Source organism: Puma concolor, chromosome A3 (genome assembly GCF_028749965.1).
Source record: "Puma concolor isolate L17-30 chromosome A3, mPumCon1.1.hap2, whole genome shotgun sequence".
NCBI classification, from domain to species: domain Eukaryota; kingdom Metazoa; phylum Chordata; class Mammalia; order Carnivora; family Felidae; genus Puma; species Puma concolor.
In genome coordinates this window covers 86,889,669-86,917,429 of record NC_141669.1, presented here as the reverse complement: position 1 = coordinate 86,917,429, position 27,761 = coordinate 86,889,669, and the positions used below count along the sequence as shown (strand labels likewise).

The following is a 27,761-nucleotide window of genomic DNA, read 5'->3' as shown; positions in this document are numbered from 1 at the left end:
TTGTTCAGCTTGGAGCCATGGGGAAATCCTGCAGTGAATCTCTGGCATCATAGGTGCTTTCTCACCATGGTGTTTTCACAGTGACCCCCTGGCACTTGGAGGAGATTCCAGGGGAGGTGCGGGTGGCTGCCAGCTGCAGGAAATTGACAGGCAGCAGCACTGACCATAACTTTGGGTCCTGGGGCTGAGCCAGACCTCTGGCATACACAGTCTTCCCTTCGTATTAAGTCAATATTATTTGATATGAAATGAAGGCAAAATCCCACTGTTTGAGTTCTTTGTGCCAAGAGAAATTTGGTCTTTACACCGAAACGTTATGTATCTTCTTAAATCCTGTTTTCCATCGTAAATACTGGTGTTGGGGGACAAGGGTTAGGCCTCGCGTTGTTCCATGTTGCAGAGAGGGACACCTTGTGTAGTATTTGTGGCAGGGCTCCAGCCTGGACTGCAGGGAAAGAAAACGTGTAAGGAGTAAGTATCTTTACGATGGGGTTCTGCTGTATGCTAAATAATCCCACAAGTTCACAGCAAGAATCAACCTTTTGTTTTATTTTGTAGTTTTTCCAAAGCTGCAGGGTGCAACTCCTTACCAGTTAAGTAAGGTGTGGCTCTGGCACAGGGAGGCGGTTGGACTGGGCTATGCTGGGAAGTTGTGCCAAAAAAATAAATAAATAAATAATAAATAAATCACCAGGAGATGTAAACATTCAGTAGGCTTTTATGTGGATTTCCCCTTTGGTAGGAGAGCACACTCGTTTTTTTTTCATGGAACCTGAGCAATTTGGGGTTTCTCTGGAGTCATTCAGTTTCTACACCTTATTCCTTCTATATTTATATATCATCTGCGTGGACTGCAGGCACAGTGAAATTCATCTTGAAAACATATAAAACGTTCGTTTGTGGTGCGTGTAGTTGCAGTATTATTTTCAGAATCCATGGTGGGGCCGAACGAGCCTCCGCCATACCCTCCCCTGGCCCATCCTCTTCCCAGCATGAAAATAATGTCCTGTGTTTTGGCAGGCATACTGTTTTGGACCTATTTAAGGAAATTCTGTGAAAAAGGAAAATACTGGCTTGCTTTACTGTTTCCCTTCCTTGATCATTAATTTGAGCTAATCTTTTAGGGCTCATTTCTCAGGCTCCTCTTTCTCTCTCCATGATTACAGCACATGGCCCTGGAAAACGTGACAGGGTCGCAGGACGGTCACGTGGTGGTCAAGCCCAGAGGCACAGCTCCAGCAAATGAGAGGGCATGCCTTTCTACTTGTTTCTTCCTCTCCCTCCCCTGAACTTAGATTTTTGAATGCCACGCTCATTTTTGGTGTACTTTTTGATAAGGCAGTTGACATTTTTTTGAGGGCTTTTCTCCCCCTCTGGGATGTGAGGGTTAACTTTACTGTTCTGTTATTATTAATATTACTTAGTACTTTCATAGCACCTCTCATTCCAATTATTTATGTTATGCGTGTTCTAAAGTCCCCCCTTGCTCTCCTCTTCATAATTCCTTACCCGGATAATTAGTCAACAGCCTCCATCATGTGGTCCTTTTTAGGACCGGAACCAGAGTTACTGTCATTAATGCTATAGGCAGAACACGTTCTCATGGGAAGGAGGGGCTGTTGGAAATAATTTTCATAGGATTTCAGGTTCTTCTTCAGTGCATCAGTGTTGCTACTTAGGCGTCGTGACATAGTTTTTATAGGGCATACCTTACTTACTAGCCTTTCCAAGGCGTAACAGAGGCTGCACTGAGGCTGAGCTAGCAGATGGAATAGTCTTTTGGATGAAAAGGCCCCAGTCTATGGCTCGTCTCTTAACTCAGCTAACTTTTAGTGAGCACCGTTCCCAAATTGGCCCCGGCCAAGGCGCCATGTAGGGGAATTTATTTTCCGTGGCAGATTCCTAGGCCTGTCTAGCCATTCTGATGCATTAGGTCTGCCCAGGAATCTTCCTTCATGTGTGCTCATAGGTAACAAGGGTGGCCCCCCTGCTGTAGAGAGCAAAGCTGTGTGGAGATCTAAGGAGGAAAAAGGATTGCTTCGTGTGCTCAGTGAGCTTTTCATCTGGTGAACAGGATGTGTAGGAAGCACTTGACAAGGCAGAACGCAGTAATTAACCAGTGGCACAGGCAGCCGGTGGTAAGAGTGATGATCTCTGACCAGGGCCCGCAAGAAGGCTCCCCACACAAACTGACATCTGAATTGAGCCTTGCAGGAGAAAGTATGGATCCTGCATATGCAGAGGAGATGGAGCGGATTAGAAATGCTTGCACCTTTTATTTGATGTCAGACTCACAAGGGATGGGCTCTCAGGGCACCCTTTTCTCCCACGGTCTTTGATGCTTTGGAGACCTTCCTTTCTTCGCTGCATAGGTTGTCACCTCAAGAGTAAAAGCAGTGCTGAGTGATGTCTTCTGTGAGATCACAACCCGTACCCTCGATTTGCACGGTCTTTGGGGAGCATGTGGCAGCTGCACCTGCATGAGCAGAAATCCGGAGGTCGCAAGCTCAGTTCCAGGCACGCGCGAGTAGGCTCTTTGGGGTGGCACTCAGCTCTGAAGGTTCGGCCAGATTTACTGCATTGTGGATCTGGCCTGCTTCTGCCCCGAGAGAGGCAGTGGGGTGTGATGAGATGTTTTATAAAGAGAAAATGCAAGGACTTCTGGGCGGCTCAGTTGGTTAAGTGTCCCGACTCTTGATTTTTGGTTCTGGTTATGATTTTTGGTTCTGGTTCATGGGAATAAGCCCTGTGCCAGGCTTTACACTGAGAGAGCAGAGCGTGCTTGGGATTCTCTCTCTCTTCCTCTTTCCCTGCCCTCCCCCGCTCATGTTTGCACTCTCTCTCCCCCTCTCTCTCAAAATAAATAAATAAACTAAAAAATAAAAAAATAATTGGAAATGCTGTACCTGAATGTGGAGTTAGTGGTCAGCTACATACACCTGTGTTCTTGAGCTTTGAAACAGGTGAGCATGAACAGACTGCTGTTACCGGTCCTGTCTGTAAGCTGGAAAGGACTAAACTGCCTTAAAATGATGGCATTTTGTGAGACATGTCTTGTTAACTTACAGGTCTCACAGTAAAATCTTTGTTTGCTTCTTATTTTCAGCTATTTATCAACTCCGAGTAACTTGGGGGGGGGGAGGGTCAGAAAGCAATCCTAGGATTTTCCTCGTATTTCGATGGACACTCTTAACAAACTTGCATATTGACAGACTATAAATCATTTTCAAAGGTTTTGTGTTTTCTTAAAGAAAGATTGGTCTTTCAAAAGTGTGGGTTCTACTTTTAAATTAGTAGTCTTCAAATGTGGCTTTAAAAGTATCTGTGTCTGGGGCGCCTGGGTGGCACAGTTGGTTAGGCGTCCGACTTCAGCCAGGTCACGATCTCGCGGTCTGTGAGTTTGAGCCCCGCGTCGGGCTCTGGGCTGATGGCTCAGATCCTGGAGCCTGTTTCCGATTCTGTGTCTCCCTCTCTCTCTCTGCCCCTCCCCCGTTCATGCTCTGTCTCTCTCTGTCCCAAAAATAAATAAACGTTTAAAAAAAAAAAATTTTTTTTTTTTTAAATTTTTTTTCAACGTTTATTTATTTTTGGGACAGAGATTAAAAATAAAAAAAATAGGGGCGCCTGGGTGGCGCAGTCGGTTAAGCGTCCGACTTCAGCCAGGTCACAATCTCGCGGTCCGTGAGTTCGAGCCCCGCGTCGGGCTCTGGGCTGATGGCTCAGAGCCTGGAGCCTGTTTCCGATTCTGTGTCTCCCTCTCTCTCTGCCCCTCCCCCGTTCATGCTCTGTCTCTCTCTGTCCCAAAAATAAATAAACGTTGAAAAAAAAAAAAATTTAAAAAAAAAAATAAATAAATAAATAAAAATAAATAAAAGTATCTGTGTCTATAAAGGTCCAGAGTCTCCCTGCCTGAGACGTCTGCCCCTGGATGCCAGGGGTCTAGGCATCTTTCACTCGAAAGCTTCACTGGGTGACAGATACATAGCAAGGATTGACTGAGAATCTTGAATGACTGGCAGTGGCTCATGAGCCTTATTTTTTAGCTCTTATATTCCCAGAGTAGAGAAAGGGAAGAGAACACATATGTACACAAAAAACTATTCATTTTGACTTCAGCTTTAGTAAGTTATACCCTTTTTCCACTAATACTCTTTTCATCTGCTTTTACGGCTCATCAGTGTCTTACTTTGTTTTTTACCATATGAACCATTGATTTCAAGTGTACCAGTCTGTAGTGTTAAACATGTTATGTTAGGACAGCTCTCCAGAACTTTTTCACCTGCAAAACTGCAACTCTGGACCCACTGAACAGTAACGCTCCTCCTGGTAATCACTGTTCTACCTTGCATCTCTGAGTTTGACGACTCTAAGTACCTCATGTAAGTGGAATCCTACTTTTCATGACCGGATTATTTCACTTAGGGTGATGTCCTCAAAGTACATCTATGTTGTAAGTATGTGACAGGATTTTTTTCAATTTTAAGGTTGAATAATATTTCAGTGTGTGTGTGTGTGTGTGTGTGTGTGTGTGTGTGTGTGTGCACGCGCGCGCGCACATGCACGCTAACACTATATTCTGTTTATCTGTTCATCTATCTATGGATACTTAGGTTGCATCTACTGGGGGCCATTGTGAAGAGTGCTGCTATGAGCATGGGTTTATAAATTTCTCTTCGAGACCCTGCTTTCAATTCTTTTGAGCATATACCCAAAAGTGGGATTCCTGTTCTTACATTACTTCTGTGTTTAAGACTTTGAGGAATCATCACACTGTTTTCCATAGTGGCTGCACCATTTTCTGTCACCGCCAAAGTGTACAAGGGTTCCATTCTCTCCACATCCTCAACAACACTTGTTGTTTTGTTTTTGTTTTGTTTTTTTTAAATAGTAGCCATCCTAATGGGTGTGAAATGATACCTCATTGTAGTTTTGATTTACATTTCTGTGATGATTAATGATGTTGAGCCTCTTATACGCTTGTTGGCCATTTGTATATCATTTTTGGGCATACAAGTGCCTTGCCATTTTGAGTTATTTGATTCTGTTGATTTTTAAGAGTTCTTTATATATTCTGGATATTAACACCTTTTCATATATATGGCTTGTAAATATTTTCTTCCATTGTATAGTTTGCCTTTTTACTGTTAATTGTGTCCTTTGATTCTGTCAGAAAAGTTTTTAAGTTTGATGTACTCCTATTTTTCTGTTTTTGCTTCTGTTGCCTTTGCTTTTTGTGTCCTATCCAAGAAATCTTTGCCATGATGTCATGAAGCTTTCTCCCTGTTTTCTTCTAAGAGTTTTATTGTTTTAGGTGTTACATTTAGGTCTTTTGTACATAGCGTAAGATAAGAATAAAATTTTATTCTGTTGCATGTAGATACTCAGTTTTCCCAACTGACAGTTAGAGACTGTCCTTTCTTCATTGAGTGACTTGGTATTCTTATCAAAGATCACTGAACTATGTATACAAGGCTTTATTTCTAGACTTTGTATTCTATTCCATTGGTGTATACATCTGTCTTTATGCCAGTAACACACTGCTTTGATTAGTGTAGTTCTGTACTGTTTTGAAATCAGGAAATGAAAGTCTTCCAATTTTGTTCCTCTTTTTCAAAATTGTTTTGGCTAGACAGTGTTCCTTGAAATTCCATATGAATTTCAGAATGTTTTTTTTTCTGTATCTGCAAAAATCACTATTGAGATTTTGATAATAGTGTTGCAGAAGTATCTTCTTTTAAAAAAAAATTGAGACTTTTTAAATTTTTTATTTATTTTGAGAGAGATAGAGAACAAGCAGGGGAGAGACAGAGAGGGAGGGAGACAGAATCCCAAGCAGGCTCCATGCCGTCAGCGTAGAGCCCAATGCAGGGCTCAAACTTACAAACTATGAGATCATGAGCTGAGCCAAAATCATGAGTTGGACACTTAAGCGACTGAGCCACTCAGGCATCCCCAAAATTAAGACTTTTTAAAGCAACCACATCAGAAGTTTTCTGGAATAGTCTTGGCAAAAAAGAAGCCTTGTAAATAATCCAGAAGATGGGGCCTATAGTCTTTTACATGTTGTTTTTGCTTTCTTGAGGGATGGTCATGGTATTGGAAAAATATATACTTACCAGGTTTTTCCATGAGCCTGTGCAGTACCTAGAACCCCTTCCCAAAGATACTATCTTCCTGTTAGAACCATCCGGCTTCCGCTTTCTCCTAGTCTTGGTGGCTCATGTGTACTGAGCCTCCCAGATGTGCTTGGGCTTGAAAGACTGTGATAATTAGCGTGAATTAAGTAGAGACCAAGCTCACAGCCTAGAATATTATGCTCTTGTGTGGAGGCATCATTTCTGCCCCTTGTGTGAAGATAAACTGTCATCGGGCTCTCACCCCTGGGTGAGAAGAGTGTTTGGAAATAGCCCCGGCCCCTGAAGGCACTGTGGTGATTCCTATGCCATCCGGGCACGACAGGAGATTTTCAGGAGGGCATGGGTGGTGAGTGAGTGTCGGTGGGGAGGGTAGGCATTTTTTGGTGGGAGGGGATGTTTTCTGAGAAAGTTACATTGGAGAATTCACCATGGGAACTGTTTTTCCTAGTTTGCCGGTTCGCATGTGGTTTCTAAAACCTAGCCCCTAATGTGCCATTACCTAAAAAGAGAGCAGTGGTCCCTGGTTAGGAAGAGGATGGGAGGCCAAGGAGGTCCCTGCAGGCCCTCTTGAATGGGCGCTGAAGCCATGTACAAGGAGGATTCGTTTTGGCTGTGGTGTTTCAGATCCCCCATTCCTTGGCTCGCTGTGATGGTGGTGACATTTTCTTTCACCTGGAGCTGAAGTGCAGTGGCACAGAATAGACTTTGTCTGGAGGGATGGCTTTCCTATACATGCTATTTGACAGGGAGACATTGCTTCCCAAGGGCCTCTCTGCTGTGTGGCAGAGAGCAAGGGTTGGGGATGGGGATGTTCCAGTGAATGCCTGTACACAGGGGAGTCGTGCAGAAGCCAGTCATTTCACCATTTGTGGCTGTAAAAACCACCCTCCAACTACAACTCTAGTGATGGCAGTACCGTATAATGCTCAAAAAGCTCTGGGTTTGGATTAAAATGGAACTGGGTTCAAATCCTGGCGTTGTCATTATTTAGCTGCTTCACCTGCAAGCTTTGTAATCTCTTATGTAAAACAGGAATAATGGTATTTTACCCTCAAAATTATGGTGATTATTACAGTGTGCTATCAGCTGCTTAGTGATTGGTGCCAAAATCCAGGTTCTCAGAATGTCTCTTGCTCTGAACTAAGTGGTCTTCATTGTCAGTGCAAATCCAGGTTCTATCTTGGTATTTAAAGTCTCACATGCTGTAGCTGGACCACATTTTCACTGAGACCTTTCAGAGCCGCAGCAGAAACTCTTGCCTTGTAGCGTCACCCTTTCCCGTCCCTGGTACGCAGCACACCCACTCCCAAGTAGCCCAGCTGGGAATGAGCTCCTGGCCCATCTCTCTGCACATCCAGGCCCGCCTCAAAGCAAGACCCCCTTGCCCAGTCTCCTTCATCAGGCCAGAATCCCCCAGAGCTGGTGATTTGTCATTGTATCCCCACCCTTGTCCTGTGTCCTTCACGAAATAGGCATTCAGTGAGTGAAGTCTCATTATTAACGTTAGTTTCCTAGTTTATTAACTCATTATTAACGTTAGTGTGTCTTTTTGCTCGGGAGCCACTAAGCAGATCCTCAATAAATAATCAGTCAATGAGGGGGCGCCTGGGTGGCTCAGTCAGTTGGGCGTCCAACTTCAGCTCAGGTCATGATCTCACGGCTGGTGAGTTTGAGCCCCGCGTCATGCTCTGTGCTGACAGCTCAGAGCCTGGAGCCTGCTTCTGCTTCTGTGTCTTCCTCTCTTTCTCTCCCTCCCCCGCTCACGCTGTCTCTCTCGGTCTCAAAAATAAACAATGAAAACAAAAATTAAAAAATAATCAGTCAATGAAAAACAGAAACTACCCCCCAACTGTCATCTCAGGGTCTGGTTTTATGTACACAAGATTTGCAAAAACAAAGCAAAAGATTATTTCCTCCCGTACGTTAGTGCTTTTATGTCAGATTGGTTTTACAAATTAAAAACCTTGCTTGCTTTGGATGTTCATGTTTAATTCAGTGTCTGAAAAATTGGTCTTCCTCCTGATTTGCATGCTGTATCTGGGACAGATCTCAGAAAACAGTCAACTCTGGAATCAGATTGACTCTCGTTAGAGAACAGGCCCAGATTACTGGGCCCCCATGTGTTTTTGTTGCAGACAATTAGACTTTCTATTTTTGTTTAAAGTTCTTCTAATTGCAAAAGCAAATTACTTTTTATGAAGAGTAAAACAGTAACAACTAGAATTTCAGTGCTACAGAAATGCCTGTATCATACGGTCTGATTCTTAGGGATTCAGAATATTTTTAATGTTTTCCGTGGAAATCACGAACTTCCATTTTTGTCTCCTTTAGTTGATCAGATATACCACCTGGCCTCTCCGGCCTCCCCTCCAAACTACATGTATAACCCCATCAAGACGCTGAAGACCAATACGATCGGGACGTTAAACATGCTAGGTAAGTTGTCCTTCTCTTATTTCGCAGCTGTTTTGGGGAATGTTGTAGGCAATCCCAGGCATAGGCCATCGACGTTCTGTTAGAGCTTGGTCTTGGACTTTAGACCCCTCCCTCACCCCTGGAGTGACTTTACGAGCCATCAGAGTTGTCATGGGGGACACCACCATCCTAGTAACCAGTCTGCACTGCCACAGTGGAATCCCCTGAGAATGACCACCTGTCACTGTGACTGTGTGTGTGACTGTGTGACACCTTCCTTCACTTTACCCTGTGATACATGGTGTGTGTGCCTCTGAGCTGGAAGAGGCACTGGCGACTCTGATCCAAGGCCAGGTCGGTGCGGAATGCACGCACGGGGGTTTCAGGAGTGCTCCTGGGAGGAGCAGAAAACCAGCCAACCTTATGGGGTTGTCCAAGCTGAGTGCCCAAGTCTAGGCTGAACTGCGGGATTCACCAAAGGGGGCCACGGGTGCGTGTTACAAACAACACGCCGTAGATTGGTAGCTGTGGATAATGCGTACCTATGAATGCTTGAAATCAGAGGCATCTTAAGTTTGACACAGGTTTCAAAAACTGGGAGTTTTGATTAGTTGCAAAGTGGGGAAAAAGGAACCACTTTTTAAAATGTCAAGTGAAAAATGGATTTAATTATGGTAACATTTAAGACAGCTTCTATAAATGGGTTTGGGAAATGCAGCACTAAATTGTAATTCGAGGGAAGGATGGAGACAAGGGACCGAAAGGGATGCCGGAGACTGGTTTTCAGTCCTCGTAGACTAAACAGTTTGAGGGGTCCAGCTCTGCAAGAAATAGATGATTCATTTTCCTGGTGTCGAAGGGGCTTTGTTCCCTTTGTTACAACCCCCGCCCTGGTCACCAGACAGAACAGGGTCTCCCTTCTGCTCAGAGGTAAGACACTGGTAGAGCTGCCTGCTGCTCCCACCCCTCCCCACACTCCCTCTGCCACCCCAGCCGCCTCCTTCGTACCCAAGTGAGATACAACAGAGGAGCCACCAAGCACACGATGTCTAAGAAGATAGCATCCATTGTGCAGTCACTGTGCCCAGACACCGTCCTGTCTTTTGCCAGGGAACTTGGTGTTTCCTGGAGAAGGCGATATATGGGCCCAGGCACCAGTGACACCAAGGAGGAAGGGAATGTTCCCAAAGGGAGGTGCCAGTGAAATGCTGTTAGAGTTCCAGGCAGAAGGGACTAGTGGGCCATGGGTGAGATTGGACCTGGAAGTCCTGAAGGAATGATAAACTCCTTTCAGGAATGACAGGGACAAAAGCTGAAGGTGGGGGACGGTCGCTCGGCCGCAAAGACTTAAGAGGGACTTCATATTCCAGACGGAGAGAGGTGCTGTCATTAATCGCTTTGCACTTGAGACAAGATGCAGTGAACCCCCGCCCCCCCGGCCTCTTCCTGGTGGGGCCCTTCCCTCTCTGTGGCTCCCCACTTCTCTGGGCCCGTGCTCGGTTTCTTCAAGATGAGACCCCTTTGTCCAGTCTCTGCATAAACATCTGGGCACTAGAACAACACAGGTGGGGCTCCCCTGGCTCCCCGCCAAGGGGTCCTCACGATGACGGAGATGCTCTGGGTCCTGAGTGTATCCATGTCAGTGTCCTGCTTGGGACATTGTACTCTGGTTTTGCAGCCTTTTACTGTTGGGGGGAATTCAGTAGAGGCTATGCAGGGTCTCTCTCTGTTGACTCTGTATGACCACATTTGACTCTACAGTTACCTCAAAAGTGTATTACAAAAAAAAAAAAAAAAACAAAAAAAACACCCAACACTCTGGGGTCCTTCCTTTTGAAACTGCCACCGTTGCATCTATGCAGTGATGTGGTACAGTGATCACTCGGCAGACTTCCGAGGGCTGAAATAGGAGTGAAAGAGACAGACCTGTGGTGTTGGTAGCCTTAGCCTATAAATTCCAGATGCTGCTACGTCCCTTTTTAGCATTTATTTGTTCCAGCACGTTGTGGCATTTGCACAGATGATCTCCAGATCCTTCCTGTTTGGCAGCCCTGCTCTCTTGTTCTTGGGCGTCTTCATGGCTCCCTGCTTTCCTCCCCTGGGTGCTCCCACACCCGCACCCCAGGGCCCCTCATGCCAGGGCCCTTCTGTGTCGCCTGGCTGCCTCCAGAAGTGCCCGCAGGCTGTGTGCATACACCCAGCTCCCAGCCCTAGCACTTTACAGACACCTCGCTGGACCTCTGCCCCGTGGGCGGGCATGCGTGCAGCACTGGGTGTGTGGCACCCCGGCCTGTCGACCTGGTGGCATCTGTCCACAAAGGCTCCGAGGGGGAGTACGTTCAGGAGCCATTGGGTTAAGTGAAGGGCGATGGGCCTCTTTGGCGCACAGCTGCCGTGAGCCTCTGATGAACATTGGGACTTTGTGAGTGCCTGGAGACTTTCCATACCTACCTGACTCCCATCGAGCACAGTGTTCTAGTCCATTCTGCCTGCAAGGGGTCTGTGCAGGAAAGCGTTTAGAGCCCGACACAGGGATGTCATGACTTGTTTTGGAGAAGGGGCTGTTGCAGCCGAGCCTTGAAGGAGGTGGTGGGGGGAGGGGGGGGCGGTGTGGAGGGGCCCAGCCGGCGGGGGCTGGCTCCGGCACAGTCAGAATGCCAGGGGGCACGTCGAGGAAGTGGCAGGTGGGCCGCGTCACAGGGACGGTGGAAGGGAAGGTGCGAATGGCCTTGCCTTCTGCCTACTGGTGGTAACCCCGAACCCACACCTCACCAAACTAACAGATTCTCCATTTGGCCCTGCCTGCACCTGCACCTACAAGTGTCCAACTAAATACTGTGCCTCTGAGGTTTCGTTTGTGTTCTTCTATTTTGGTTTTTTGTTTGTTTGCTTCAAGGTAGATACAATATGAGTGGATGGTGCACAGGGCACAGATGATCAGATACAATTAATACTAAAAAACTGCATCAACTGGCCACAAAAACATGCATGCGCTTCTGTAACTTCCTCGTTTCCCTGAGGTTGTCAGCTTCCCTGATCGTATCTTTGCTTTCTGTAGGGCTGGCAAAACGAGTCGGCGCTCGCCTGCTCCTGGCCTCCACCTCGGAGGTGTATGGAGGTGAGTGGTGGGGCTCCCCCAGTCGTGCTTGCTCTGGGCCCATGGGACTGTCTCAGGTGAAGAAGGAATCAAAAATGAGTGCAGGACTCCGTGTGTAAGACGGCCCAGCCCACTCTCCCTGCTTGTGCGCGAGCCAGCAGCGAGGCCACCTGTCAGCCACCCGTGGTCTGCTCTCGGAAAAGGCACGAACCCCTTTTCCTCCCGCCGAAGAACACCCTTGGACGACTGCTTCATGTCACCTTGCCCAGGAGGCCCTGCCATTTACAAAGCCACAGAGGGGTGTTTCCCATTCGGCTCTGAAAGGACCCCAGAAATCATGCAGTAGGGATTTTTTGGCCAGGTTAGCTGGAGCACTTTATTCTTCGGTATGAGCAGTGGGTGCTGTGAGCCTGACCCACCGAGAGCTCAGGGGTTGGCTTTTGCTTGCTTGGCAAAGAGATATGTACTGATTGCCTCACCTGTTGTATAATGACTTCTGGAAGAACCTGAAGTAGGGAATGCCAGAAAACCAGGAGCCTGTTTGCCAACCTGCAGAACTTTACCTCCCCTCCAGGCCCATTAAGCCAGCCTGGGTTAGGAGCAGGATGAGGGGTGCAGGTTCAGCCCCAAACCAACGGGTGCAGGGTTGTGGAGGACGGCATTGTTGAAGCAGCAGAAGCTAGACCCTGACATGCAACTTATCTACTTCGCATTACTATTTTGGACAGAGAAACGAAGTGAAGGGGCAAAATTGGAAGAGATGCTTTTTTTTTTTTTTTTTTAAATAAGGGAACTGAGTGAAAAAAAAATCTAGAAAAAGAGGAGTTCTACTAAATGCAGTTCTGTTCTTTGTAATCCCTGTGAAAACGAAATCTTGGCAGTTAAAAGCGTCCACCCCCTACCTGTTCCCCTCATTGCTTTTAGAACAGACAGCTGAGTGGGTTTGCATTCCGCCTCCCTGTTTCTTTCCATAGCAAGACTTCACAAGGGGTCAGTTTCCCTTTATAAGTCATTGGCTGATTCCCCTTCTCTTCCTCTGATGAGCTTTATATATCACAGCTGAGAGGGCTGGATTTTTTTTTTTTAATTTGGAGAGAGAGCACGCAGGGGAGGGTCAGAGAGAGAGGGGGAGAGAGAGAATCCGAAGGAGGCTCCCCACTGTCAGTGCAGCGTCTGACGCGGGGCTTGATTCCATGAACCGTGAGATCATGACCTGAGCAAGATCGAGAGTAGGACACTTAACCAACTGAGCCACCCAGGTGCGCCTCAAAGGGCTGAATCTTTTTAAATGTCTCAAATATAAAGGTACTCCTCATACTGGCCAAAAGGGCACAGTGAGTGACATCTTTTCCCTGTCCAGCCTTCTTCCTCCTCTCACTTCATTTATTATCTGCACATTTGATGACAGTTTGTCATCAGTTTTTAGGGTTCTTAAGTAACATCGGGGTGTAACTGGTCTGCTCTGATGTTTGAATAGTTCAGGAAACTGGCATTTTGTGGAGTGGGTGCTTAATGTGTTAGCCTCACAAAATGCTGAGAAGGGGAGACTAATTGGAAATCAATTGTGACTCTAGACCTTTACTTTTATCACAGAGAGTGGGCACTTTTAAAGTGGTGTCTTGAACCTTGGGCACCCTGGACACTTCAGCCCAGGGGTGCCGATTGAGGGACAGATGCATGGGTGTGCCTGGTCTTCTTTCTTACCGTTTGCCAAATTTATGATGGTCTCTTTGGAGTCTAGCTTGCCTGGCCCTTGTCAGAAATTCCCACAAAAGGCCTAATGTCCATCATCTGTTAACATCTGTGTGAAATTAAGTTGCTGGTTTTCTTCTCTCAGGGGGTATTTGCCATAGACCTCTTCTCTCATCCTGTAGTAAAAACATGCCCCCTTCTTAAGAGAACTTTAAACCACAGCACTGGATAGAGAGGTCTGAACCTGCCCCTGGATTCGGCCACGCTGCAGGGGTGGGGGGCACCAGTCTCCGACGGGGGCCGGCCAACTCGGGCACCTGTGTGTTCGTGACTCTGTATCCATGAGCTGCAGTCAGATTTTGGCTATAAGATAAGCACGAGATGAATTTATAACACAGAGCTCCTGTACACTGTCCAGGTTTTTTGGCTATGGCTGTATAAAATTCCTAGTGTGCCATATAAATTAGGTATCCACATTCCCAAAATACACTTGTGTTAAAAAAGAATTTGTTACTAGGTTTCTTTAAATGGTCTGTGCCTTTGGCACATCTTAAAATGTGATTGATTTACACACCAGAAAAACAAAAGTTGGGAGATATAAAATGTGTGCTAAGGGAACAAGCGGTCATTTGCCTCAGGGACGCTCCGTCCTTCCACCTACACAGACCAGGGTACTCATGTCTCATTGAGGCTCTCGAGTTTGTTCTAGGGTTGTTGGCACGTGGGGAAGTCCTTGTGTTCCACAGAGGTGCTCCTGAAGTTATTTCAAGAAGTACAGGCTTTGCTGCAATTACATATTTTATAAATATAAAGTTGAACCATACATCCCTTCACGTAGATTACATTTAATTATAGCTTGTATAATTAAGTGTTAAGAACAGTTTACGGGAGAGGGGCTTGCAGTTGAGAGAACCCTGGTCTTTTACTTTATTTCTTCCCCTGTAAAAATACTGTCCAGCCTGTCCCACTGGAACTTAGAGAATGGGCAGTGCAACATTGATCAGGGTCTCTCCATTTGTAAATGTTTACCCTGGTCTTTCTAGAGCAGTCTCTTGCATTGTAAATATTCATTGTTCACGATGCATACAAGCTTGATGAACACATGGTCTCACTTTCCTGCACTCACAGATCCTGAAGTCCACCCTCAGAGTGAAGATTACTGGGGCCACGTGAATCCAATAGGACCCCGAGCCTGCTACGATGAAGGGAAGCGCGTTGCCGAGACCATGTGCTATGCCTACATGAAGCAGGTATCGGATCGCATCCTGGGGGGGTTGGGGTGTAGACACATGAAGCACCTGTCCCGTCAAATGCAAAGCACCATACAGGAATGAAATGCCGTGATTAAGTGGCTACTGAGAGAGTTTAGTTTCCCACTACTGTAAATTAATAGTATCATCAGCAGCTTTTCCCGCGTATGTCCGTTTTAAAAAACAGTTTCCTGGAGATACATTCTTTGGTTTGGAATGCTGTTACATGACTATGAATGGTACATTTCTTTATTGCCTAATTGCCCATCAGCAGTTAGTAAGTGCCCGTGTTTTCCTGAAGCCTTCAAATTAGTGAGGTTTATTTTTGTTGTTGTTTACTTTTCTTCTGAGTTATTTAATAGGTCTACAAATGAATTCATTATTGCTTTAATTTGAACTTTCTTAGGAATTGTTGTTTATATTTATTTCATACTGTTTCCTGCCTTCTTAATTATTCATTGCTGTACTGGAGGTTTCTCCCATGGATGGTGTCATGGGGCAGATCTGGTCACCCACATGCTGTAGCCAAAAGAGCCCACTGACCAAGAGGTGGAGGGCCTCGGTTCCCACCCCAGCTCTGCCTCCAGGCAAGGACCCAGGCTAGTCCATCCTTTCCTTGGTCACTGTCCCTGAGCTTGGATCAGCTTTCTGAGGTCCCCCCAGACATGCCCTCTAGTAGAGGGAGGGATATGGGCATAAATCATTGGGGACTGCAATCAGATGGTGTGGCCCATACTCCTAGGACTTAGAGACTTGATTGCCTGTCCCTGGGAGCAGCAGGCGACCTCAGATGGCAGTGCACGTTGCATGAGGGGAGAGGTGTTGTCAATGTGCCCGGCACTGAGTGTCCCTGAGCATCTTTCTTTTTTTCAGAGGAGAATTGTCAGGAGGGGTTTTTTCCCTTATATTTTTAGTGAAATACCAACATTAAAGACCCATAAAATAACCTCTGCCTATGTGGGCATTTATTTATTCTGTCTTTTTTCTCAGCCAGAAGCAAAACTAATTGCTTTCTAAGCTACTTTGGGCAGTCGGCTTGTATTATCCATTTATTTTAAGAAACATTAATCAGTGGACGCCTGGGTGGCTCAGTCTTCAGAAGTGTCAGACTTTGGCTCAGGTCATGATCTCAACAGTTTGTGAGTTCAAGCCCTGCACTGGGCTCTGTTCTATCGGATCTTCTGTCTCCCCCCGTCTCTGCCCCTCCCCTGCTCATGCTCTCTCTCTCAAAAATAAATAAACATTAAAAAAATTATTTTAAAAAAGGAGAAGCATTAATCAGTTATAGAAAGGGCATAACTTTCTCATTCTTGAGTCCAGAATACCTTGACCCCGCAGTTTAAGATTGCCTCCCAGGGCATCTGGGTGGCTAAGTCAGTTAAGTGTCCGATTTCGGCTCAGGTCATGATCTCGCAGTCTGCAAGTTTGAGCCCCACATCGGGCTCTGTGCTGACAGCTCAGAGCCTGGAGTCTGCTTCGGATTCTGTGTCTCCCTCTCTCTCTGCTCCTCCCCTGCTCTCACTCTGGCTCTCTCTCTCGCAAAAATAAATAAATATTAAAATAAAATGTACCTAAGATGGCCTCCCAGGTACAGAGAACAATGTCTGGATATGTTGGTACTTGAGAAAACTAACCTGTGTTCTTAAGGGGCACGTGTTGCGATTTTATTGTATAAAGAGTTTGAAGACTTGTGTTTCTCAACTGTTTTCTTTTGCTTTCATTCTTGTGGTGTTTCTTAGTGAATTTTTAGATAGGTTAAAGCTGGTGGGCAAATAGGTCATTTTAATTGAACTTTTTATTCAGTGAATCTAAGGAGTGTCTATAGGGAATAGCTATCTCCTCAAGGTATGAGCTCATGGTAATTGTAATAGTAATAATATAGCCAGCATTTGTTGAGCACCGACTGTATGCCAGGAACTGTGATACACATCCACACACTAGCTAGGGTACTCATTTCAAACACAAACTACCATTGCATCTGATTCATCTGGCTCATGATATCGGGAATGTAGCATCTAGATAAATCTGGATCTGTCAGCATTTATGTTTCTGCTCACGGAGGTCTTGGGAGGTTAATGGCACAAGTAGCATTACTCTGAAAACTGTAAACTCATGTTCCCATTAGAAGCCCCTTGTGTGTACAGTTGGTCTGTGCCTAAGTGTCCCTGATAAGAGCCCTGTCAAGAGGGTGTCCCTGCATTGCAGGGGCTGTCCTGGTGAAGGACAGTCCCTCACTTGAATGATGCCTTTACCGTGGAATGTCTGGGATGTGCTTCACACACCGAAGGCCCCAGCAGACGAGTGTTGTGTGGATGGAAGAGTCACATCCATGGTCAAGTTAATCGTGTGCTTCTCACTGGAACACCAGGGGCTCTACCTGTGGGAACTATGTCCTGGTACTAGGTCTGAGAATGCCTTGTGGAAGAAAGGCTCTGTGCTTTTGAGAAGCTTGGGGTCTCGGCTGACAGCACCTAGTGGCCTGTAGACTTGTCCAGACTCATCACATTGTTTAGCACACCTGTCCAAGGACTCGTGTTGGGGTGAGTGTTACAGTCACTGTCATCTGGAAATAGCACATGCCCCTTGTGGCGAGTTGGGACTCGTAAGCAGATGTGATGCAACCGCCTTCCGCCGTAGCACTGCTCCTGCTCCTGTGGGGTAGCCATTAGGTCAGGGAGTGGCCGTGCCTCTGGGTGGCAGGGTCATGTCTGGTTCTGGTGGCCACACAGCAGACAAGTAGAGGTCATGCCTCTTGATGTGTGGACAGCACAGCCAAGGGCTGTGCACTGGGGCGGAGGTCACTGGCCTTGCCCGAGTTCTGAGAGGCCTGTGAAGAAGGCACAGCATGGGCTTCCCACCTTCACCCCACTACTATTTGCCTTACAAATAACTCTGCTTCCTTGCAGGGAGAGCCATGGGTCCACAACTGGGCCCCCTGCGGCTTCTCTCTCCCTCCTTAGTCTGAATCCATGCTGAAGAGGAGAGAAACATTGGTGCATTTCCTGCAGTTGAAAAGTGTTTTGTGTTCCTGCTCTGGCAGGATGCAGGGCCAGGAATAGAAAATAAGAAAACACAGATGAGCAGGAAGGAAGAAAAATTGTTACCCGTAGTCCCATCCAGAGATAAAAATAAGGACAAAACAAATAAAATAAACGCCGCCATGTGAAGACTGTGAAGGATGTAAACGTTTAGGACCCAAGTAAAATCTTTTACTCGGGATTATTACATTAGCTCCCAGAAACAGTAGGTCGGACACTTCCTGTCCATATGGGGTTGGCCCCTCCGGGTGTGGCCTGGTCTGGGGCAAATCAGACCATCTTTGGGGTTCTCACTCCCAAGTGACTGATTTTCAGAACTCTGACTTTGCTGCTGCTTGTGCTTCCTTAGTGGATGTAGCCGTGTGGACCCTAAGTGCTCAGTTCAGTGCCCCGCAGTTCTGGGGGTGCGCCCTGCAGGCCTGTTCTGGGTGGCGCAGAGCAGCTGGACCCTGTGGGCTGTGAGGGCCTGCGGTGTGCTGGTCTCTGTTAGGGCTCAGCCTGTAGGGCGTAGTCTGTTTAATATCCCCTCATTCTCATGACGCCTTGGAGGTAGGGGTGGGTGGCCCATTTTCCAGATGGGAAGGTGGGCTACAAAACTTGTTCTTAGCTCCCCCGCCTGTAAGTGGAGTCAGGACCCACACTGGTGGCAGCGCATGCTCCTTGGCCCTTTCCTGGTGGGTCCCGGTGGGGCATTGCGGGTGAGGAAGCTTGGCTGGGCAAGAGAAGGTGCAGCTCTGAGTCCACGGGCGTCGGCGCTGCCCTGAAGCACACGCACTCAGTGAGGACACCCGGGCCGGCAGTCCACACGGCATTGCTCTGGAATGACCAGCCGCTGATAGAGCGGTAAGGTTAACCACCAAGGAACTGTGCCAGTTTATAGTTATAAATTCAGCCTTTCAAGATAGCAAGATACATTCAAAGCTTCAGGTGTACAATTTACGCTGTCTGGAAACAGATGAAAAAAAAAAATGACCAGAAAGAAGGATAAACCATCATCCTTTGGCATATCTTTACTTAGTTATTTCAATAACTTAAACTTTTTTTTTTTTTTTTACATGACACATCGCCTCTGAAGTGTCAGTTGTCACTTCATTGGGAAGACCCCATATGGTATGTGGTTGTATCTTACTCTGAATAAATCCAATGGATAAGGATGGAGAATATAATCAAGATGAAAAGAGGCATGAATAATCTTGGTGTAAAGATTTTAGAGATCTTTTTCTAAAGAGCTAAAGGACGATTTTCCCTTTTCCAAAAGATTCTCAGAATCCTGAGTTTGTTTTCATGTATGGAAATATGCTAACATATTCTAAATAGAACCTGACTTCCCAGAAAAATCTATCACACGTACACGTTTCAGAACACATCCTTTACAGAAGGAGAAGCTCCCATGAGTCTTCTTCCAGGGGGTGGAATGAGATGGAACCCAAACAGGATCGTCACCTTTACAAAAACACGTGAAAGGCAAAAATAGCATTCAGGGTTGGTTTTTCAGCGAGCTGTTACAGAGGCTGTGAGCCCTCCCCCCACCCCCCCACCGTCCCACCCTCCCCGAGCACCTTACCCAGAAGCCACACACAGCATCTCAGCATCGCGCCAGGTGCCAGAGCCTTGACCTGTGTCCGGGACCATCTGGGCTTTGTCTCGGTTTATTCTGTTCATGTTAGCAAGGTGTGTCCTTGGGTATCAGAAAAGGCAAAGAGAGGTTACTTTTGGAGTCCGGGAACGCTCAAAAATTTTCCCATATAAATTCTTGGTAATTGCTTCTTTGTTTTATGTCATCCCAGCTTATGAAGCGTTTCATAGAAACGCTCTACTTCTGGATCCCAGGGGAAACCTGTCCTTTGAACTTGTCAGGGAGGAATTAAGGTCTGCGTTCTTTGTGCACTTGGATGAATCTGGGGACCTCAAATGTGGGGACTTGTCCACTCGCTGTGGTCAGTGGTTGGTGTGCATTTGAGCTCACGGCCCCACGTGAGTCTGACTCTCTGGGGTCTGTGGCCCACCTACAGGACTGGGTCTGCAAAACAAGCCACCATTCATAAAACCATAGATTGGCCAAGCAGAAAGACTGAAAACTCAGAAATCATCTAATCCAGTGGCCTTTTGGGTTTTGTTTTATTTTCTGACATCAGGGTACTTTTTTGTTTTAATTTTTTTTAATATTTATTCTTGAGAGAGAGACACACACAGAATGTGAGCGGGGGAGGGGCAGAAAGAGAGGGAGACACAGAATCTGAAGCAGGCTCTAGGCTCTGAGCTGTCAGCACAGAGTCTGATGTGGGGCTTGAACTCATGAACTGTGAGATCATGACCTGAGCTGAAGCCAGACACTTAACCGACTGAGCCACTGAGGCACCCCAGGGTACTTTTAAAAAATTACATAGTTGGTATATATCTTGTAGTTTGAAAAATATATATTCAGCAAGCAGCTTATAAGTCAAATGTTTGAAGGTAGTATTCACCCGTAGGGGTTAGGACTCGTGGCCTGGAGTTGCCCAGTGCCAGCCTTGTCCTGTCTCCTGGCTCCGCGGCTTACTCGCTGAGCACCTGGCCCTCCACACCCCACAAGTCCCAGCCGGAAACTGGCAGAGTAGTACTTACCCCTCCTGGCTTCACCATGCGCTGCACAGCGAACACTCTGGGCTGATTGTTAAGACCAAAGCAGGGCTGTTGAGGGTGATTGCCAGGCAGACACGTAGCTAGCGGCCCCTGACCTTGTGTGTCCTCCTCCCTCCGCCACCACTGAGAGCGAATTGGAACTTTTTAGCACTTTGGAGAACCCTGCACGGCAAGACTGCTCTGTGTTCTGTAACGGCCTGCAGACCTCTTCAGGATGCATTTAGGAGAGGTCGTAGGGGAATTACCCAGGTCACTGTTCAGGGCCTCATGATCCTATTGCTTTGGGGACGTGAGTGCACTTCTCCCAGCGGTGTCAGGAGGATTATGGAAGCATCACAGAGTCAGGCCCGTCGTACCCAGGAGCACTTCTTGTTTCTTCTGTCCCCATCCCTGCCTTCTGAGCAGGCTGCCCACAACCGCGGAGTGGGTGGCAGATGGTCAGCTCTTGGTCGGCACCTGCTCTCCCGAAGCAGGGCTTCTGTGTTCTGTCCTCCGGCACCTGCCATCGGCGAAGACAGTGACTGTGATCATGCTGTGTTGTTCAGTAGCTGGCGACAGTAGTTGCCAAGCAATGATTGCATTTTAAAAGAGAGCTTTTGAGGGAGAGCTCATTTAATCCCTGCTGGCAGCATTTCTGTCCTCTGGAGATATTTGGGGAGGGAGGAGTCTTTGTTCCCTCACTGTATCTCTTGAGTTACCACTGGTTGATCAGTCAGGCCTGCCTACCAAACCCTTCACCCTTCTTGGGCCCTAAAAATAGGGGAAGAGACCTTCTGATGCCAGCTTACCATCTGGGGTTGTGTATTACTGCAGCCTGGCCACGGTTTCCAAAGCCCAGTTATCAAAGCAAGCCACATGTTCTTTACCTGCGTGTGCTTACATGTGCTCACTCGGGTGGCACCCCGAGCATTGTCTTCTCTTAGGTTTCCACTGGTTTTGTGTTGCTGTGTCTCAAACTTGGAGGAGTCCCCCTAATGCTTGATTAAAAACTTCCTGATGCTCGAAGTCCTAAGTGAATGACTCCTGATCCCCACCCAGGACAAAACCACGGACACAGTGAAACCCAGCCATTCTGAAAGACTCGGCAGTTCCTTTTCCGGGTCACTGGTGTGTGTGTGCATGCACGCGTGTGCGTGTGCAGAGATCCTGCAACATGCCATGGTGGAAAGTCACGCACCAGCATGGTAGTCACCACGACTCTGTCCCTGGCAGACGGAAGGTTGAATATGAGTTAGGAGTTTGTGCATGCGTTTGCTCATTGGTCCTTCAGAGGAGGGTCTCCCCGAAGAGGCATTGCAGCCTGTAGGCACCTTCTGGGGTTTCACCCAGGGAAGTAGGCTTTGTGTCAGACACTGGCCCTTTCCTCAAGTATGAGATGGGGAGTAATTATACCTTCCTCCAAGGTGCGTACGTGTCCACCCACCAGGCTGCCACTGTAAGCAGCCGTGTCAGTATCTGTTGACTGTCCACCCTGTCATGCAAGGGCCCTGCAGGATCGCAGGGGATGAGGGCTGTTAGACTGTGCGTGCAGAATGGGGGTGGCCTTTGTGTCCTGAGGAGGCAGTATGCAAACTTCAGAGCCACTGCATGAGAGGAGAGTGGGTCTTATGTTGCATGAGCCTTGGGTTTATGTTGATTTCATTTGCGAGCTATTGATTTCATGTTTGAGAGCTGGAATTCTCAGAAAGGTGAGGTGGCTATCCTGGTAACCACACCTATCCAGAGGCATTGTCCTGTAGCACCTAAGTTTATAACCCAAATGGGAAAACCATAAAAACAGGCTCCTTTACATCCTGGTCAGTTCATGTCTTCAGAATGCGGCTTTTATAAGGCCTTGTTCTGGAAGGTTGTTCCAGAGGATAAAGTCCAGAGGATGAAAGCATCTGATTTGTTGCAAACCTTATATAGCCCACGAGCTTCCCCCTGCTGGGCACATGGGTTTGTCTCTTGTAAATTTGCTGAGGCTTTTCCAGTCTTTTTCTAGAATAATGTCATATTCATCCACTTCTGATCTTTCCTCATCTTAACAATTAAATGCAGGTGGCTACTTTTTGAGTTCTTTTCTACTGAGGTCAACATCTCTGCTTCTTTCTCCCCCTCACCCCATTTTGGAAATATTCTCTGGTTAGTTCAGTACAGAAAAGAATGGTTTATTCATGGACCTTAAATTAGAGCTCATACCTTAATCCTAAAACTCTGAGTAGCTCATGTGAGCATTATAATGTATTGCTGGGAGGCCCTAGCAAAAATGTAGCCTTCTGGTTTCTAGAAGTGAGCTGTTTGCTGGATCCATGCTTCCCAACAGTTTCACATCTTGGTGCCCATAAAATTGCTAATGTTTGTCTAGCAACTGGGACAGAGATAAGGCTGCCGTGAGCAGAGGTGGCCAGCCAGGTGGTTCCAGCCACAGGGAGACCTCATGGGCCCTTGGGACACTGTAGCTCATCACGTCTCAGTCATTCCAGTGGTGGTGAAGTCTGTGCATAATCAGCCCGGTTAGCTGAGGGTCCATTGGCTCCTAGCCTGTGCCAGATCTGAGGCAGTAGAATTAGAAAAGATAAGAACTTTCTGGTCAAGTAAACACAATAGCAGCTACTGCTTTTGGCTGCCAGGCCCGTGCCAAGGGTTATGCAGGACCGGCTTCCTTTTTATGATCCCCCTGTGAGGTACGTACTGTTCTCTCCAAAGTATATAGTGCAGCTCAGTGAGAACAAGTGGAGTTGGAGGGCACATGAGCCCCTGGGCCTCACGCTGCCATCCTGCCTGTCCTCAGACGCCTGGAAAATACGTGTCTGTAGTCTAATGGGTGAAACAAATTAGAGACACAGATGCTGTGGAAGTTCACTAATTCCGGGTGTAATGCAAACATTTAACTTTTTTTTGAGAGAGAGCGAGAGCACACATGAGCACATGCACAGGGGAGGGCCAGAGGGAAAATCTCAAGCAGGCTGCACATCCAGCGCAGAGCCTGATATGGGGCTCGATCTACTGACCATGAGAGCATAACCTGAGCAGAAATCGAGTCAGACACTTAAACAACTGAGCCCCTCAGGCGCCCCAAAACATTTAACTTTTTGATTCATGAAGAAGTAGCCTGTGAAATTAAGAATTGTGTGAGATAGTTTAGAGAAGGCTTTTGGGGTTTAAAAATGTACTTTCCTGGGGGCACCCGGGTGGCTCAGTTGGTTAAGCATCCGACTTCGGCTCAGGTAATGATCTCACCGCTTGTGAGTTCGAGCCCTGCATCAGACTCTGTGCTGACAGCTCAGAGCCTGGAGCCTGCTTCAGATTCTGTGTCTCCCTCTCTCTGTGCCCCTCCCCCATTCATGCGCTTGCTCTCTCTCTCTGTCTCTCTCTTTCTCTCTCTCTCTCTCAAAAGTCAATAAAAACATTAAAAAAAAACTTTCCTGATTATAGATTTGAAAATATACTTTTCTTGATTACAAAAGTACTACATATTTCCCATGATTATAGCAGCGCTATCAACAATAGCCAAAGTATGGAAAGAGCCCAAATGTCCATCAATGGATGAATGGTTTAAAAAATGTGGTATATTATAGACAATGGAGTATTACTCGGCAATCAAAAAGAATGAAATCTTGCCATTTGCAACTACGTGGATGGAACTGGAGGGTATTATGCCAAGTGAAATTAATCAGAGAAAGACAAAAATCATATGACTTCGCTCATATGAGGACTTTAAGAGACAAAACAGTTGAACGTAAGGGAAGGGAAACAAAAATAATAATAAAAACAGGGAGGGGAACAAAACAGAAGAGACTCATAAATATAGAGAACAAACTGAGGGTTATGAGAAGGGTTGTGGGAGGGGGATGGGCTAAATGGGGAATCTACTCATGAAATCATTGTTTCACTATATGGTAACTAATTTGGATGTACGTTTTAAAAAATAAAAAATAAAATTAAAAAAATTTCTCTTACTATAAAAAAGAAGTAATACATATTTATTGGAACAAAAATAGAAAGATTTAAAAAACACGTAGAGGAAAGTGAGCACCTGTAATCCGACCATGTAGAGACAGCCATTCTAAATAATGTTGGCATGTATCTTTCCAGGTCTTTTAGATACCAACCTACGGGGGGTGCCAGATTGTCTTTAGGTTTTCACTAAAACAAGTTTTCCAGTGGACCAGATTGGGAGTGTAAGACAGCGTGGCTCTTCAAAAGAATACCTGTATGTCCCTTCTTTTCCAGGATAAAGTATTTGCTTGTTTTTCTTCAAATCAGCTATTAAACATTCATTGACATTTAAATCACTATTGACTAGTAAACCTGCAGGAAACACTGTGTGAAGAAGATTATAAAGGACTATGCATGGCATGGTCCTATTTGGGAAATAGATATTTATTTTCTGGGAAAAATTTTCTCTCCAAACATGTTTTCCCCATGTACTGTTTAGCTACCTCGCAGGTTTTCTGGCAGAGGGTTGATGCCAGTGGCCTGATAGTGGGATCAGGGACACATTTGAGTTTGGTATAACTGTGTGCAGTCCTCATATTTGTTAACGAATGCATCATGTAGACTGAACCAGAAAACCACTCTCATCTGGGAGCAAAAAGCCAGACATTTTCAGACTTCCTTTACGGGCTGGGCTCCAGAAGCACGAAGTGAACTGCATCTCACGTCCTCTTCTGCTGTTCCAGGAAGGCGTGGAAGTGCGGGTGGCCAGGATCTTCAACACCTTTGGGCCACGCATGCACATGAACGACGGCCGGGTCGTCAGCAACTTCATCCTGCAGGCGCTACAGGGCGAGCCGCTCACGGTTTGTGCAGGCCTCGGGTGGGGGCAGAAAAAGTTGGCAGTCTGCCAGCAAGTGACAAAGGAGCAGTGCCTCTTGGTTCAGGGAATAACTTTCCCGCAGTTGTCGTTTTGCGCGGGGCACATCCTGCTGCCCTTAGTGACGAGGAGGGAAGGCGCGGGGCTAGAACCCAGAAGAGGAGCAGCAGAACCTGGTGGGCTTGTTCTCCAGGTGCACAGATAGTCTAGTGTGCGGGCTACAGCCTGGTCCATGCTGCTCGGGCCCTGGGGTATGTCTGGCCGCACCAGCCTGCCAGCAACCACCTTTCTGGACATTGATCTGGCCCTCCGGCTGTAGCCAGGGCTGTGTGTGTCCTCAGTGACCCTCAGGTTGCTAAGTGAGGTGTCTGGGGCAAGTCTTGGCAGTTGTCATGGTGACGCCCATACGCCCTCTGCTGGTTGCACTCAACCTGGGAGGCTTCAGGACCCTGGTGGTTTGGGGTCAGTGGTTCAAGCGTAGAGTACAGGTGAGCACCAGCGGCCCCATGCCCTCAGACACCCCTGTGGCATCAGGATGTCACACAAGGGGCTCATCACCACCCCCTGTCGCCACCTCGGGGAGGAGTGGCTCTCGCCTGCTCTATGTGGGGTTTGTTGATTCAGTTCAGATGGTTTTCTTTGGTTTTGCTCAATCCTCAGTTCTCTCTTCCTCTCCTCTTCCTGTTCCTCTGCCCTCCTGCCTCCTTTATCTCCTCCTCCTCCTCCTCCTCCTCCTCCTCCTCCTCCTCCTCCTGTCTGCCTCACATCTTCCAGCCCTGTAGCCTCTGCGTCCTTTCAGGCTCAGTGTTTGGTGGACATCCAGGGTAGATAAGGGTCTGGTTACTCTGAAAACTGCAGGATGGTTTGCTTATCAGCTGAGTGGATTCCGGGGGGAACGTTACAGCTCTGTGTACATACGTATCCATCCATCTGTCTCTCAATAGAGTAAATTTACCGTCTCCTATTCAGTGACGTTTGCATCCATTAAGTCACTCAGTGCTCATGACAGATGTGGGGGACGCAGATTCTATTAGCCTGTTGTCCAGATGGGGAGACTGAAGCTCCATTAAGTCACTCAGTGCTCACGACAGATGTATGGGGCGCAGGTTCTATTAGCCCACTGTCCAGCTGGGAAGACCGAAGCATGGAGGTTAGAGGAATTGCCCAAGCTTATGTGGCCGGACAGCGGCTGCCAGTCTGAGCCGGAGCCTCTGCTCTCGATCGCTGTTCCCTGTGGTGCTCCTATTTCTTCTTGGCTAGGTTGGCTACACCACTGCCTATTCAGAACAAAACGCTGAGCCGGTTACAAGATGATGTGCCCCCTGATCCAGGGCAAGACACATGTTGTGGGTGACTTTTGCTGCACACATGCGGGAGAGAGGTGAATCCAAACCCTTTCTCAGGGTGCCACACACCTGCTCCCCCCTCCCACTTACCAGCTGCTGGCTCCAAGCCTCGGGGCCTGCAGATGGCCATGCCGTGGACACCCTGGCTCCTCTCCTGACCACAGCCTGGTGGTCTTGCCCTAGAGAGATCCAGAATCCGGCCCCGTCTACCTCTTCTGTCACTGCCCCTGGCCCTCATGCCACACACTCCCAGTTTATTGCCCTGGCCTTCCAGCCATTCTCCCTGTCGGGGGCTCTCTGCCCAGCAGCCAGGGGCTCTCTGCCCAGCAGCCAGGGGAGCCTTTAAAGATAAGTAGAAGCTCGAGAGCTTTCACCTGCTGAGAGCGTGATTCACGGGCCTCCCTGCATACCCCAGCTTTTTGCCCCGCTGCTCTGCAACCCCAGCTTTTTGCTTCTACCTTTCCAGGGAGCATGTTCCTTCCAGGCATCTCCCTGTTCAATCATTCTCTCATCTGGATCATTCTATATGTAATGACACCCACCTGCCACTCTTCCCTCCTAACCATGCTTTCTGTTGTTTTCCTTGCACTGATCACTGACTGAAGTATTATTTTTCCAGCCACCAATCCCCTCTCGAGTGTCAGCTCTGGAATCGGGAACTAGTTTCATTCATGGCCGAGTCCCCAGCTGCCAGAAGAGTGCCTGGTGCCCAGGAGGCGTGTGATGAGTGCTGGTCAAGCTAACGATTGGGTTTATAGTGGCTGCTTGCCTTTGTGATGAGCACAAGGGCTCTGGGGCTTGTTCTGGAAGTAGTGGTCTCAGTGTTACTGAAAGCTAAGCTTCCTCTCCTCCGTGTTCCCCTTCTGTCTGCTGTTTGGGCCCCCCGGGTTCCTGCACGGGGACCCCTCAAGTCCAGCTGCTTGGTTGAGAATTCCTCACCCTCAGGGACACTCCCGGAGCTTTTTTAGCCACTGCCCTCCCTGACTATCTTCACACCCGAGATCAGAGCTGCTTTGTTTGCAGAGCAAACTGTTAAAAGCTTTCTGAGAAACCGCTTCTTGACTGATTGCCTTCTGGGCTGCAGCCAGTGCTCCAAGTGTCAGGTGGGAAGCTAGTCCTTGCCCGCCGAAGAAAGCACCTATTGTGGGCAGATGGTGGTAACTCATGTGTTGTCTCTTCGCCACCAGAGCTTCTGTGCCAGGGACCGGGCAGCAGGACGACTGGTGCCGAGCAGGACTGCGACGAGTCCAAAACACGCCACGTTCCATCTTTTCTAGGCGCCTCTGGTGGCAGGAGTCCTCAGGGAGGCTTTTCAGAAGTGTCTGGTCCCTCCTGTCACACAGCATTCTATTTCCCTTTAGTGATT

General features: G+C 47.4%; 1 protein-coding gene and 1 long non-coding RNA gene across 4 annotated transcripts in view; one reads left to right on the top strand and one right to left on the bottom strand.

Annotated features, from left to right (window-relative positions):
• UXS1 (UDP-glucuronate decarboxylase 1) overlaps window positions 1-27,761 on the top strand; it is a 97,185-nt gene that overhangs the window by 54,404 nt on the left and 15,020 nt on the right. For all 3 annotated transcript variants that reach the window (XM_086701459.1, XM_086701457.1, XM_086701460.1), the window contains 4 exons: window positions 8,469-8,573; window positions 11,611-11,670; window positions 14,470-14,591; window positions 24,916-25,035. In XM_086701459.1, the coding sequence (XP_086557585.1) occupies window positions 8,469-8,573; window positions 11,611-11,670; window positions 14,470-14,591; window positions 24,916-25,035 (407 nt within the window). The remainder of the gene's footprint in view (window positions 1-8,468; window positions 8,574-11,610; window positions 11,671-14,469; window positions 14,592-24,915; window positions 25,036-27,761) is intronic.
• On the bottom strand, window positions 18,625-20,911 carry LOC147582586 (uncharacterized). Its single transcript, XR_015249320.1, has 3 exons — window positions 20,234-20,911; window positions 19,194-19,307; window positions 18,625-19,072 (listed from the first exon to the last, which is right to left on the bottom strand). It is a non-coding gene; the product is annotated as an uncharacterized LOC147582586 (long non-coding RNA).